This window comes from Sesamum indicum, linkage group LG12 (assembly GCF_000512975.1).
Source record: "Sesamum indicum cultivar Zhongzhi No. 13 linkage group LG12, S_indicum_v1.0, whole genome shotgun sequence".
Lineage (NCBI taxonomy): Eukaryota > Viridiplantae > Streptophyta > Magnoliopsida > Lamiales > Pedaliaceae > Sesamum > Sesamum indicum.
Genome location: NC_026156.1, coordinates 3218398 through 3231016, shown reverse-complemented (window position 1 = coordinate 3231016; position 12619 = coordinate 3218398). Strand labels below are relative to the sequence as shown.

Genomic DNA, 12619 nt, shown 5'->3' with positions numbered 1-12619 from the left:
AATTTGTCATAGGTGATTTAATTGTTTAAACAATTTTTATCTTGTGATGAAAATGTGTGGATTGATACATTAGATAGTGGTTTGAGTTTAGAGTTTTAGTAAATGTGCTAATTCCCGTAATCGTGATTTACCAGATGGGAACATCTGAAACTGCCGCAGCTGTCCATTGGCGCGCAAGGAAAGCCCTCAAAAACAATATTTCCCTTCTTCCTTCTGCAACCTCGTGATGGATGTGCTTCTTATAGTTACATTAATTTATACACCTATGACGGGTTCTGTATATCTCAATGGCTGTTCAATTTTGACTTTGTTTTCTCACCATCTTGTTGGTTTTATTGTTGTAACATGAGGAAACACAGAGCCAGTGATCTTGAGTCATTTTTTAGAGAAATTGGAGGAATGTATCATCTGATCAAATTTAACCTTGTGAATCCGTCTATTTCGGTTCATGCGAGTGCAATATGTCAGGGAACAAGATGTTGAACCCTGTTAAGTGTGATTATGATAAACATCTTGCTCCTAATTGCAATTCATTATCAGTATATCTTATTTCCTTTCTTTTTTTTTTTGGTATAGTTCAACTTCAGTATCAATATATCACACGGCAAGATGAGCTTTCATTATGTCAATACATAATGTTGCTTCGAGTAATGAGGTCGAGTTGTGTTAAATGTTCAGGTATTATATAGATTATAGAAGGGATTACATGTAAATCTAAGGACAAATAACCGAAAAAAGAAATAAGGATGAAAATTAAAAGACACGCATTTCCTAAGCTTGTGTAATTATTTAACACAACCTGATAAACACTGGTGCAGGACACTATTTTCATAAGGAAAAATTTCTTCTCCTTTCCCCCCGACAGATGGAGCCAATTGAACAATAGCAAACAGTAAAGTACACCCCTCCATACAGACTGAATCTCCGAGAAAGGTATTCCAGACACTGCTGAATATTAAATTACAATGTCACACTCTCGGCCACTGTGGACTGACAACCTGCAAATGACAATTGAACAATTTAATGCACTGATGCAACGTGACGGTCACATTATACAACATTCTAATTTATTCTAACCATTTTCTCTGGAGGTTTTAGTTCTTCTGGAAGATCTGTCAAACCCGTATATCCAAGTATAGGAACTCACCTCAAGTGTGCTAAATACTAGTCTCATCCGGCTAGCTACAACTGATGGTTCTTCTGCACGACCCATTACTGCCATTTGCTCCATTTGGAGAGTCTTCACCGGAAGCCTTTAGTTATACATGCAAGTGATAAAAATCGTTCTTAATTTCAGGCTTTTGTGTTTCTTCTTACCAAAAGTACCTTTAGGTCAGAAGTAAAGTATTCAGATTTCGGTATGAGGCTGTGATAGAGAGTAAGGCTCTAGCTCTCAAGTGGAACCATAATAAGAAAAGAGAAGGGATAGGCAGTAATTATACTGTCATTCAGAAATGGTTGTTATAATTATCAAGGAAGTCTATTATAATGATTTTGGGAGGGTTATTAGCATAAAAATGAAGCTTGAAAACCAAGCTCTGGGATAACATGAATTCCAACACATGTGAAAGACTTAGCAGGATCTCACCAAGCCATTCCTCTCATGTAGTATGCATTTGCTATGATTGCACAGAAGCCCTTCCAATGAATCAGCATTTCCTCGGACACAGGGGGGATGGACGACCATCGAACTATTGTTGGTTGTGGAGTACAAAGGATTGTGATAAATACAATGCTCAGCCACATAATACATTCATCAACCTACACAAGTAAAAAGACAGTGTCACATTGGTCATGTTTGCGTCAATTTTTGCCATAGTGATTACTAGGAGTTTCTCCACTTGTGAAAACCCAATTGCAGACCATGGAAAACTAATCCATCATGTTCATAACAATATGCAACTGCAACAAACATGAAAATTTACGTATACATATTGTAGGATTAGGCAGAAAGAATAATCCAACACAAGGAACCAAGAACTATATTCTGCCTGCAGAGACCTGATCACATAGAGGAGGAACAGGTTTTGCTGCCACCCATAGCCATGGATATATGGCAAAAGCTGATGATATGTTTTTACATGAACATGAAACAGCATGCCCTTGTAGAGAACTAATGTGAAGATAAATTGACTTACTTCTCCAGAGATAATCTTGGACTTTAGACCTGTACTTCCACCATATGCTTGCATCACTTCAATTTCAACACCTGAGTCCTTCATATCAATAAGTTCTTTCCTCAAGCCTTCATCAGTGCAACCCAATGCATATGCATTCACACCGGCGCTGATGAACTCCTAAGAGTCATTCCATTAGTGTCTTATCCAATAAAAGCCACTGAAATAACCTGACATGAGACAGAAAAATCAACAGATATACTTTTAGGTTGTCACCTCCTCCACGCTCAACAAAATTCCGGTATCGTCTAAACAAGCTGATAGCTATATTGCGTGATGATCGATACTCATTCTCAGGAGAAATGGAATCTTGAGATCGGCACTAGCAAAAAAAAAAAAACAAGAAACCATGAGAAACAAGGTACAAGAGAAGCAAAAGTACAGCAAAAAAAACAAAAATAATATTCCTGATGTGTAAGTTTTGTTTGCATGCATGCAGGGAAGTCCAACTAAGAAGTAAGAGCTTACCAGCCATCTCTTCGAAGTGATTTGGTGTGAGATATGTTGGAGTTTGAGTTGACTATTGAAATTCCGTGAGGAAGACCAGTTTGACTTGTAACACAGGACCTTCAAAGGACCTATAGAAGTGGCCATATGAATTAAGGGATTAACATGCATCAACATGCAAGGAGTAGCTTCTTGGACCATGTTCATGTCTGTATGTGCTTGGCAACAGTTAAAGGCTCCAGGGATGTGAACCGTCAACATGCTTGAACCAAGAGCTTTGGACCTTAAACAAAAATAGCAAACTATACTTGAGCAACATAATTAGTATGAGCCAAAATGCAAGTACATAATTTATCCGAAAAATTAATCTCTTGGCTTCTTGCATGGTGGTTTTCTCAATTAAATCTTTTCGGGACAAAATTAGGAAATCACAGTTCAATGCATTGGCAGTTCTTGTATGTCTATACATGAAAGTTCAAGATTGTGTCCAAAGAACACAGATTGCTTTTATTCCACATTTCAGTTCAAGAGCCATGTCACAAATGGTTGTAGCAAAAAATTACAGGAGTACACAGCAAACACTTAGACCAGTATGTTTAAGGCGCCTCAATTATGCCGAAATAGCTTGTACACCTTGAAAGGAGGATCAATGAAAGACTAAGACATACAAGGAAAGTACCAGAAAGGGGAAAATCTTTTTAGTTTGCTCTTCTTTCATCAAGATATACAGAGAGATGGAAAGGCACAAGACGAGATTAACAAAAAGCTTGCCTTTCAACTACCACTTCCATGATTGTTCACCATCAAAATAAGTTGGACGACCCGTCAAAACTTTTGAGTTCCAGATAGATGAGCAGAGATGCATAAAGAAAAATGGCATATAGAACGATGATCGGATGTCCATCCGGCAAAAAGATCACAACTTTATAGATGGGCGGGCAGTAGAATCATTAAACTTCGACTAACCTCTTCAGAGTCTAGATGATTTCATCTGCAAATAGAAAGCTTCTCCCAGGAAAAAAAAGTCAAGTTACAACGAGAAAGGAAAAATCAAGAACCTTATTGTCGCTGGAGATTTATACCGAAAACGAAGTTGGATATGAAGATATATCAGAAGAATCTAATAGGAATTTGATGCGGGCCACGAATTTCGTGAATGGTTCTGGGAATTGCCGCATTGGATCCTAATAAAACAACAAACGAAAATTTGACGCACTCATTTTTTCTGGCTCCTGACAGTTTGGACTCGAACTTCTCACGGTGACAAGAATACAGAATCATCCATCCGACGTCGTTGGGAAGATCATCCCCCTTGTCCCCCCACAATTCCAAGGAAATCTCACTTTTAGTCCCATTGAACTTCCTAAGTTACACATTAGGTCTAAGAAAATATTCCTAAAGCCCCTAGAGTTTCAAGGTAATCCAGTTTGGTCCACAGAATTTATTGACTTAGCAATTGTCTCAAGTTCCTGACTGCCCGAACAATATGTTGAGCACACAATTCAAGTGCGCGGGGACTGGGGAGAAGATAGGAACAAGAAAAACGAAAGAAAAGGAAGAAAAAAAAAGAAAAAGAAATAATATTTCCCTTCTTACCCTCCCAAGACTAATCGCCTACCAACAACCAGACAAACAGGAAATGGGTAATTGAGCATTGCACCACCACTCACTGAAGATGGGTCTTGATTTTGGCTGAGAAAGCCTCCTCCACCCACTAAATCCATCATTCTTAATTTTATTTATTATTTACCAATTACCAATACAATAATCATAATTTTGCTTTATACACAGTTCGGGCGCATAAAAATATAATCTTGATGCCTGGATAAAGACAGTTTTTCTGTCGCTCCATAAATATATTTCTCATAAGTATGCTCATTTGGGTTCCCACTTAACCATTTTCAAGAAAAAAGAATCCTTCTCTTATTCAGGTACTGACTGTTCTTCAATCCCTCGTTTGAATCTGAATGCTTGCATTGCCATGCTTCTGAGTACTACGAATTGATGCAAGTTTGCTTTTTTTCCTGCTCATTCATACTTTTATATCAATTTTGTTGCTCTTCTCTTTCTGGGTCGGTGAGATTTTCTTTTATTGAAACTGTATTGGAAGGAGCATCTTGGATCTGGTTCTGAAGAATCTCATACAAGATGGTTTTTCTGTATTATATGTTACGGCAGGATTTGTGTTAAATACACTGAAGATATTTGAAGTTGTATCATTATGACGTAGAAGAGAAAGAATGGATTTTGATTCTGGTTCTGCAGTCATACTCAAGCAAATTGAATGTTGAATTTCAATAGAATTTCCGTGTTACACTATCAGCTGTATGCTCTGAAAATGCATGGAATCCCGGGCTGACTAATTAGTTTCACACTACATTATTTGACAGATAATCTTTTCTGCCTTTACATAATGTGTTAATCGAACCATAACTTTGTTACTCCGTTTGCTGTGGCTCCAGAACTAAAATTTCTGCTTTTCAGTAAAAAACTGTTCATTTAAATTGATGTATTCTTGTTAATGACATCATTCTTTTAGTCAGATATTTGCAAAGATGAGGGGAGGACAATTGTGGCAACTTGGTCAATCAATTACTCGCCGTCTGTCTCAGGCTGATAAAAAGACTGTTGCTCGTCGATGCTTTGCATCAGAAGCGGATCTTAAGAAGACAGTTCTCTATGACTTCCATGTTGCACATGGAGGGAAGATGGTTCCTTTTGCAGGGTGGAGCATGCCAATTCAGTACAAAGACTCGATCATGGAGTCTACATTGAACTGTAGGGAGAATGGTAGCCTCTTTGATGTTTCGCATATGTGTGGTCTGAGCCTCAAAGGAAAGGACTGCATCCCTTTCCTTGAAAAGCTTGTGGTTGCTGATGTTGCCGGTCTTGCACCGGGGACTGGGTGTTTGACTGTCTTCACAAATGAGAAGGGAGGAGCAATTGATGATTCGGTAATAACCAAGGTGACGAATGACCACATATACCTCGTTGTGAACGCAGGATGCAGAGACAAAGATCTTGCCCACATTGAAGCACACATGAAATCATTCACATCAAAAGGTGGTGATGTTTCTTGGCACATCCATGATGACCGATCCCTTTTGGCTCTCCAGGTCATTTATCACACATCTTGGTTTTGGTTGTTTATGTGCTCTGTATATGTTAACTGATATTCGGTCTTTAATTATGGAGCATAAAAGGTTCTTATGTAACGAGCTTGAATACTAATTTAAAGCAATTGAATTGCATAAGATCACAGCCTTCAACCAATCCTATTAGCTAAGGTATGAAAAGAAGTATCATGAATATGTCTTGGTTCTCCATCATAATTTGAGAGGCAGGGTCCTTCCAAATATTAGGATAATATCCAACAGAAGTAAAATTAACTTCTTAGGCTTAGTTCAGGTTTTTGTGCACGTGAAATCTTGGTAAAGAAACTATATTGCCGAAGCAGTAGCTTTAATACAACCTAATTCACGTTATCATTGGGAAACCCCTGAAAATTTGATGCCATTTCCTGTCCCAAATAGCCATCTTCCAAAGAGTTGTTTCTTCTTGAGAGATTAAGCGGGTCATGGGAAATATAACAATAGAATACAATTCTGATCTATTCTTTAGAATTATGGTGCTTATGATGCCTGCCACATTCCTACGCCATCAAAACCATTCTTTCTTCTCTTTGATTTTCTTCAAGATGTTTTTTAGTTTTTTCTTTCTTGCTGCCACCTAATCTTTCTCACGGATTTCAGAAGTAGACACAGGGTTATTGTGTTCCCAGAATGACAAGTTGATGAGCAACTCGTCTTTGTGTATCTTCCAGGTCAAAATAGTGTCATTAAGTCTCTAGCTCATCAAAATTAAGTGAAACACATCCCCAATATGTTGAGCATTTCATGCGTCATGGTACATCTATTTCCTGGTGTTGCTCTCACATGCATGAATTCTCTTGAAATTCTGTGGTGCAGGGTCCCCTCGCCGCACCAGTTCTACAGCACCTAACAAAAGAAGATTTGAGCAAGATATACTTCAGTGACTTCCGGATGTTGGATATCAATGGAGCACCCTGCTACCTCACAAGAACAGGGTATGCTGCTTAATCAATGCGTTTGTATAAAAAACACTTTTTTCCCCTGTTTATTCAATTAACTTCTCATTTTTGCGGCAGTAGAAAAGGAGTTGGTTAACCATATGAAAACTTTCAGGTATACTGGTGAAGATGGTTTTGAGATTTCAGTGCCCTCAGAGAACGCAGTCGATCTCGCAAAAGCCATTCTGGACAAGTCTGAAGGTAAGGTCAGGTTGACAGGGTTAGGTGCTCGAGACAGTCTTCGTCTGGAAGCTGGATTGTGCTTGTACGGCAATGACATGGAACAGCACATAACACCTGTAGAAGCAGGACTTACATGGGCCATAGGAAAGAGACGACGGGCTGAAGGAGGATTTCTTGGTGCAGAAGTAATAATCAAGCAAATTGAAGAAGGACCAAAAATCAGGCGAGTCGGGCTTTTCTCTGCCGGTCCACCTGCCAGAAGTCACAGTGAGATTCAAGACGAGAAGGGACAAAACATAGGGGAAGTCACCAGTGGAGGATTCAGCCCCTGCCTCAAGAAAAACATAGCCATGGGGTATGTGAAATCTGGATCGCACAAGGCAGGCACTAAGCTAAAAGTTGTGATTCGAGGGAAGTCTTACGATGCATCCATCACGAAAATGCCTTTTGTTCCCAGCAAGTATTACAAGCCATCTTAACTTTGTTGTTGTTAAAATTTCTTGAATGACTGATGCCTCCGAGAATGTTCTTTGGGCAAACTAAAGATGCTGCAACAAACTATTCTCTTTGTCTTGGAAATTTGTTGCTTAAATTGATACTTGTGTGATAGTAGTTTTAAGGATGGCCTACTGCCACTTTGGTTCCAATGTTGGGGCCACATAATGGTATACAAAATTACAGAGTATGCCTCCAGATTTTTCAATAATTTAAAAAATGGCTAAAAATGAAATAAATGAAAGTCTTTTAGTTCAATAAGATAACATTGGTAACCCATAATTTATGAGGACTCTTCCGTCACGCTGATTCAAAATCTGATTTTGAACATTGAATTGTACTATTATTTTGGTCTTGCTAGTGCTGCACGTAGCTTTGATTATCTATCACTTTGATTGAATTCAAACAAAAATTTTGTTATACTTCCAATACGATGAACTAACATTACATGCTTCGTCATGGAGCTAGGCCTTATGGTATTTTTTAGTAAGATCATAAAAGGGGTTAGAACACTGGAGCTGGTTGCCTTACTGGAAAATTGAGCGTAATTAAATAGAGAGCACCTCACAAATTCTTCTTTTTCTTTGTAACATTATGAAATTTTTAGAAGAAAAAACAATCACAATCTGCAGACAATAGGACAATGAAAATTAAGTGGAATGTAAAAATGAGAAGGGCTCAGAAGCCAAATCAAATGATTAAACTCACTATAGGAATAGTCAGGCCGGATAGCTCATTTATTAACTTGACAGTTGGATGATGCCATAGCTTTCTTGATTTGTCGACAGACTTTCAGTTGGGTCTCCAGCGATGAGTAGTAGCGACTTCCCCGAAATATGCCGAAACTTGGGAGGTGAAGTGAAGAAATAACAAATGGAATCCCATGGAGAGTCGTATTGAAATAAACGTAAAAAGGGTTGAAGAGAATATGCTAATTCATACAATCTCATAGTTAGTTGGGTGAAAATGATCGTGGCCTCCGCCACTCCGCACCCTCCTCTTCAGTTCACAAAAAATGTGATTAATAACGCGGGGCCCGCTGTAGTCCCAGTCAAGAAAGATATAAATATCTTAGGCCTAAGATGAATGAACAAATTCAAGATTCAGGAATCGGTCATATTTCAGACACGCCACGCCAAGCGAGTACCAAAGCGTACTAGGTCATATTTCAGTTTTCTTGCTCTCTCTTTCAGTGGACGGATATCAAAACAACGACAGAAAAAGAGTGAGCACAGTAGTAATGGGATCAGTGGCAAAGAAGGGTTTGCAACAGTATTTGATACAGCTCCAGCAACACCCTTTAAGAACCAAGGTGTCCGCTTTCTTTGACTTTGATTTCTTTCTGGTTAATTTACCTTGATTTCTCACGTGGGTTTTCTTTTTCTTCTGATTCTTGGCCTTGATATGATATTATTCTGCTAGTTCTTCAACTTTTACTGTAAAATCTTGGACTTGGATTTTATTTTTCTTTTGCTTTTTGCTGATTCTTGACCTTGATATGATGTTCTTATTCAACTTCTTCAACATTTATTGTAAAATCTTGAACTTGGCTGTGTGGTAGGTGATAACCGCAGGAGTGTTGTCGGCGATCAGTGATATAGCGGCACAGAAGCTCTCGGGCATTCAGAAACTTCAAATCAAACGCCTTCTTCTCAAAGTGGTACTATTCTTATGGAGTTTATAAGTAGGAGACTACTGATTTGTACTCTACTCAGCGTGAATCCCGCTATTTTCCAGGGGGTAAAAAACTGATCGGAATAACTGAATCCTGAATTAGGCTTTGTCATTCATTTCCTTGATGATTTGTAATTTAAAACCGAAATCATGCTAATTTAGTTAGTTTACTGACGTAGCTAAATTGTATTACGTAAGTCCAATCTATAGCTGTTTGATGGATGGCTGGATAGAGAAAATGGTCCCTGTTGTTTGGTGTTAGGCAAAGAAGGTAATAAACGCTCTGTCGGCTGTTTGTAGGGGTAGGTAAAGATCTTTATTGAGCGATTACTAGTGATTTGATAAAGCCCTTACCCTATTAACGTTGACACTATTTTCTTTACTTAGACAGTGACCTTTTGGATTGTATTGATTGGCATGAACCATGAGGTAATCATGCATACACTTGGAAGCTCACTTCCTGATTTAAGGGAGGAATTACTTACAAGAATTTAAGTGAACATTTGCTGAGAATATATATGAATTTAAGCTAATTATATGTAAGTTTGATCTCCATTGGTACCCATTTAAACCGAAAGCATAAGAATTTTGAGCTGCTTGGGGAGCCTGTTGATTCTTGTTTTAACATTTTCTGTTCATAAATCTTTATAAAGTTGGATATATCCAAGATTATCAATATCAGATGCTATTAGGACTTTTGCGTTGGAATATTGGTTTACCTGGTAATGTGATGAGTCTGTTGACAACTTATTAAAAACTGCCAAATAAGCACTTGATGCGAGTTAATGCTCTTCAAATCTGGAAGTTGCTTATTAGCAGGCTTCATGAATGAAGGGGCAGGAGTCCGTTGCTAGGCAGGGATTTAACAATCAGCTTATATTGTTCACCATGTTTCTGTGCAACCAAGCTTTTGAGATGCTTGCTATTTTTGACTTTGAATTCCAAAATGCAGCTGTTTGGGGCTGCCTATCTTGGACCACTGGGGCATTATTTTCACATGTTGCTGGATAAAATTTTCAAGGGGAAGAAGGACACAAAAACTGTTGCAAAGAAGGTATTCCTTACTTCTGTATTCTCCATTTTGTTATCTTAGTTTTCTGAGTCCCTTTTTGATCTTATGTACTTTTACGACTCTTTTGCCACCTGTGTTTTAGAAAAATGATGTGCCAGTAATATTGGCGTTGTAAAAATGAATAGAAAGTGGGAAAACTATTATAGGGAACATAAAATGCCTAACAAAATCATTTCAGGTGGTGCTGGAGCAACTGACCATCTCCCCGTGGAACAACATGATTTTCATGATTTACTATGGACTCATTATCGAGGGTGAGTCTGTCTCAGTTTATAGCTCGCAACATCTGTTTCATCAGTTGAGAGTGCGAAAAATGACTTCTCTTGGAATCTTTTAAACTGTCGCTTCTGCTATAATATATTATGGAGCAGGGTGACCGCCATATTCCTTCTGGTCTGGCACCATGTGCCTCTTTTGTCTTGTGCATTTGGTACTGTTTCCGGATTGTCTGCAAGATAGATAATTAGTTTTGTGATCTAAAGAGAATTTTACTGACCTCAAACACAGGAAGACCCTGGATGCATGTGAAATCTAAAATCAAGAAGGAATATCCAACTGTGCAGTACACGGCATGGAGTGTATGTGATTCTAAGTGGTTTGCTTTTGATTCTGTACCCCGTTTTCAACTAACAATGGCATGTTACTGAAAATTTTTTCTTTTATTGCACTCTAATGCAGTTCTGGCCTGTCGTTGGATGGGTAAATCACCAGTACGTCCCGCTGCAGTTTCGAGTTATTGTCCAAAGTGTCGTTGCCTGCTTCTGGTATGATGTTTTCCTCCTGCCTTCAGACAATTTTTTTTCTTCAGATTTTAGAGAATACTTGTATTCCCCTGCGTCCTTCTCTACTTTTGTAGTGTACTTTTTTGTGCTAAGCCCTGTTTCTATTTTTCAGGGGAATATTTCTGAATCTAAGAGCGAGGTCTATGGCACTGACTAAAGGTTAAACTCACATGAGAAGACGAATCTGCAACAATGGTCTTTATGTAGTTCATAGATTGTGGACATTTGCTGCTTGTTTAACCTTATTTTTAGTCTTTTCCCCATTGTTTTCACCGAAATGTGGAATTGTTAACCCATGTCGATTGCTTTTGCGGGTCTCTGAGCCACAATGGTTTAAACTTGTACTCCATCATGTAATAACTATGAAAATCTCATTGTTACCGCCTATCATCCGGTCATAGCATTTCTCACACTGTTGGTTTTTCTTCTAACTAAGCTGAATTCTACAACCTTCTGTTTTGATCTATTGCAGACGCGCAATGAAAGGGACATGTACTTGGAAATGGAAGGAGAATCAGGACTGTGCCCTTGTTTGCCCGAAGAATGAACCTTCATAACTTCTCTTATTTGTTGAGAAAAATCACTTAAAATTTGATACTTACACAGTCAACTTCAATCACACACCATACCTAGAACAACATAAAGAAGCTGACGATTGACTGTCAGAATGTTCAGACAGTGAAATTGGCAGCATCAATCTTGTTACAACTTACAACAGTTCGGTAATGAGATTGTCATCCCAATTCCCACACAACATTTCTCAAATGACTGCTCGCCCGTCCAACTTTTTTTTTTTAATTAAAACCATCTAAAGGTGGGAGAGCTTTTCGGAGTCCCCAGTCCTTCTATACTAAAATTCACAAAATAGTTACAGCGGGGAGAGCTACCTCCCTAGAATTTCTAACAAAGTTATAAACAAGGAGTACTACTCCCTTACAAATAGAGCAACAATAAACGAGGAGTACTACTCCCTTACAACAAAAGACTCGAACATGTGTACTAGTAAAACTATGGCGAGTCAAAAAGCCTTTTGTTATCCCACCACATCATGAATCGCACAACACCTGCAAATAAATCTGTACAAGAAGGCCAAGCCACAGTGTGTGTTATGTTCCAAAAGGATAAATAATGAACATTAGTATTAACATGGAGATCAAGTTTGTATGACTGGCAGCCTTTGAACCTGTGAAAGGGGTTCAAAAAACCGACAAAAAATATAACAACAAGCAACAAGCAACAAGCAACTAGACCCGTCCAACTTCAAACAAGAAAACACATTAATAATTTGTAGGCTGTAGCATCTAGCTCGTGAGTCGTGACATATATATAGCTTAGAACGTGATACTGTGCAACAATGACATATTGGTTGTTATATACCAATCCAAATTGTATAAAAATAAAATAAAATAAAATAAGGTCACGCGTGCACCATGTCTTTGCAGGTAACAATTGACCATATAACAAAACCACAACTATATATTCAAAATTATTAAATTAAATTATGGCATTGACGTACACATTTGTTCTTATATATAATCTATGCACATTTTATTTCTGCGTCCACATTGGAATGAATTTGTACTGATTGTACTTAAATTCCCTATATGTCCTCAAACTCGTATTTAAAAAATAATTTTACCCATACCCTTTATGTAAAAGCATTTTAGACAATTATTAATTATCACAAGAGTTTAAAATT

At 38.1% G+C, this 12619-nt stretch overlaps 4 protein-coding genes across 9 annotated transcripts in view; 3 read left to right on the top strand and 1 right to left on the bottom strand.

The window, feature by feature from the left end:
• The window catches only part of LOC105175332 (U3 small nucleolar RNA-associated protein 6 homolog), a 3604-nt gene extending 3071 nt beyond the window's left edge, over positions 1 to 533 (top strand). For both annotated transcript variants that reach the window (XM_011097750.2, XM_011097749.2), the window contains exon 6: positions 135 to 533. In XM_011097750.2, coding sequence (XP_011096052.1) covers positions 135 to 227 — 93 coding nt within the window. In that variant the 3' untranslated portion in view covers positions 228 to 533. The remainder of the gene's footprint in view (positions 1 to 134) is intronic.
• Positions 665 to 4142, bottom strand: LOC105175329. Of its 4 annotated transcripts, none has more exons than XM_020698315.1 (7): positions 3396 to 4142; positions 2646 to 2907; positions 2380 to 2499; positions 2139 to 2297; positions 1589 to 1761; positions 1078 to 1253; positions 665 to 998 (listed from the first exon to the last, which is right to left on the bottom strand). In XM_020698315.1, the coding sequence occupies exons 1-7, from the start codon at positions 3413 to 3415 to the stop codon at positions 961 to 963; spliced, it is 948 nt and encodes a 315-aa protein (XP_020553974.1). In that variant the 5' UTR covers positions 3416 to 4142; the 3' UTR covers positions 665 to 960. The 4 variants fall into 4 exon arrangements, with proteins under 4 accessions (XP_020553974.1, XP_020553977.1, XP_020553975.1 ...); XM_020698318.1 differs by having other exon boundaries at positions 1148 to 1253; XM_020698316.1 differs by having other exon boundaries at positions 3591 to 4142.
• LOC105175331 (aminomethyltransferase, mitochondrial) lies at positions 4417 to 7495 on the top strand. Of its 2 annotated transcripts, none has more exons than XM_011097746.2 (4): positions 4417 to 4555; positions 5164 to 5740; positions 6593 to 6711; positions 6830 to 7495. In XM_011097746.2, exons 2-4 carry the CDS (start codon positions 5180 to 5182, stop codon positions 7374 to 7376), a joined length of 1227 nt encoding a protein of 408 aa, XP_011096048.1. In that variant the 5' UTR covers positions 4417 to 4555; positions 5164 to 5179; the 3' UTR covers positions 7377 to 7495. The 2 variants fall into 2 exon arrangements, with proteins under 2 accessions (XP_011096048.1, XP_011096049.1); XM_011097747.2 differs by having other exon boundaries at positions 4420 to 4555; positions 5168 to 5740.
• On the top strand, positions 8480 to 11323 carry LOC105175328 (peroxisomal membrane protein PMP22-like). The gene is made up of 7 exons (XM_011097740.2): positions 8480 to 8704; positions 8954 to 9052; positions 10019 to 10120; positions 10317 to 10392; positions 10646 to 10716; positions 10817 to 10902; positions 11033 to 11323. The coding sequence occupies exons 1-7, from the start codon at positions 8633 to 8635 to the stop codon at positions 11082 to 11084; spliced, it is 558 nt and encodes a 185-aa protein (XP_011096042.1). The 5' UTR covers positions 8480 to 8632; the 3' UTR covers positions 11085 to 11323.

Bases quoted from the DNA above. Each gene is read 5' to 3' on its own strand.
- LOC105175329 (XM_020698315.1), bottom strand. From the start codon at position 3,415: ATGGAAGTGGTAGTTGAAAG. The intron at 2,908-3,395 runs GCAAGCTTTTTG...TTTTTGTTTAAG, and splicing joins ATGGAAGTGGTAGTTGAAAG to GTCCAAAGCTCTTGGTTCAA. The intron at 1,254-1,588 runs GTGAGATCCTGC...GTATAACTAAAG, and splicing joins TACATGAGAGGAATGGCTTG to GCTTCCGGTGAAGACTCTCC.
- LOC105175328 (XM_011097740.2), top strand. From the start codon at position 8,633: ATGGGATCAGTGGCAAAGAAGGGTTTGCAACAGTATTTGATACAGCTC. The intron at 10,121-10,316 runs GTATTCCTTACT...AAATCATTTCAG, and splicing joins CAAAAACTGTTGCAAAGAAG to GTGGTGCTGGAGCAACTGAC. The intron at 10,717-10,816 runs GTATGTGATTCT...ACTCTAATGCAG, and splicing joins TGCAGTACACGGCATGGAGT to TTCTGGCCTGTCGTTGGATG.
- LOC105175331 (XM_011097746.2), top strand. From the start codon at position 5,180: ATGAGGGGAGGACAATTGTGGCAACTTGGTCAATCAATTACTCGCCGT. The intron at 5,741-6,592 runs GTCATTTATCAC...TCTGTGGTGCAG, and splicing joins GATCCCTTTTGGCTCTCCAG to GGTCCCCTCGCCGCACCAGT. The intron at 6,712-6,829 runs GTATGCTGCTTA...GAAAACTTTCAG, and splicing joins TGCTACCTCACAAGAACAGG to GTATACTGGTGAAGATGGTT.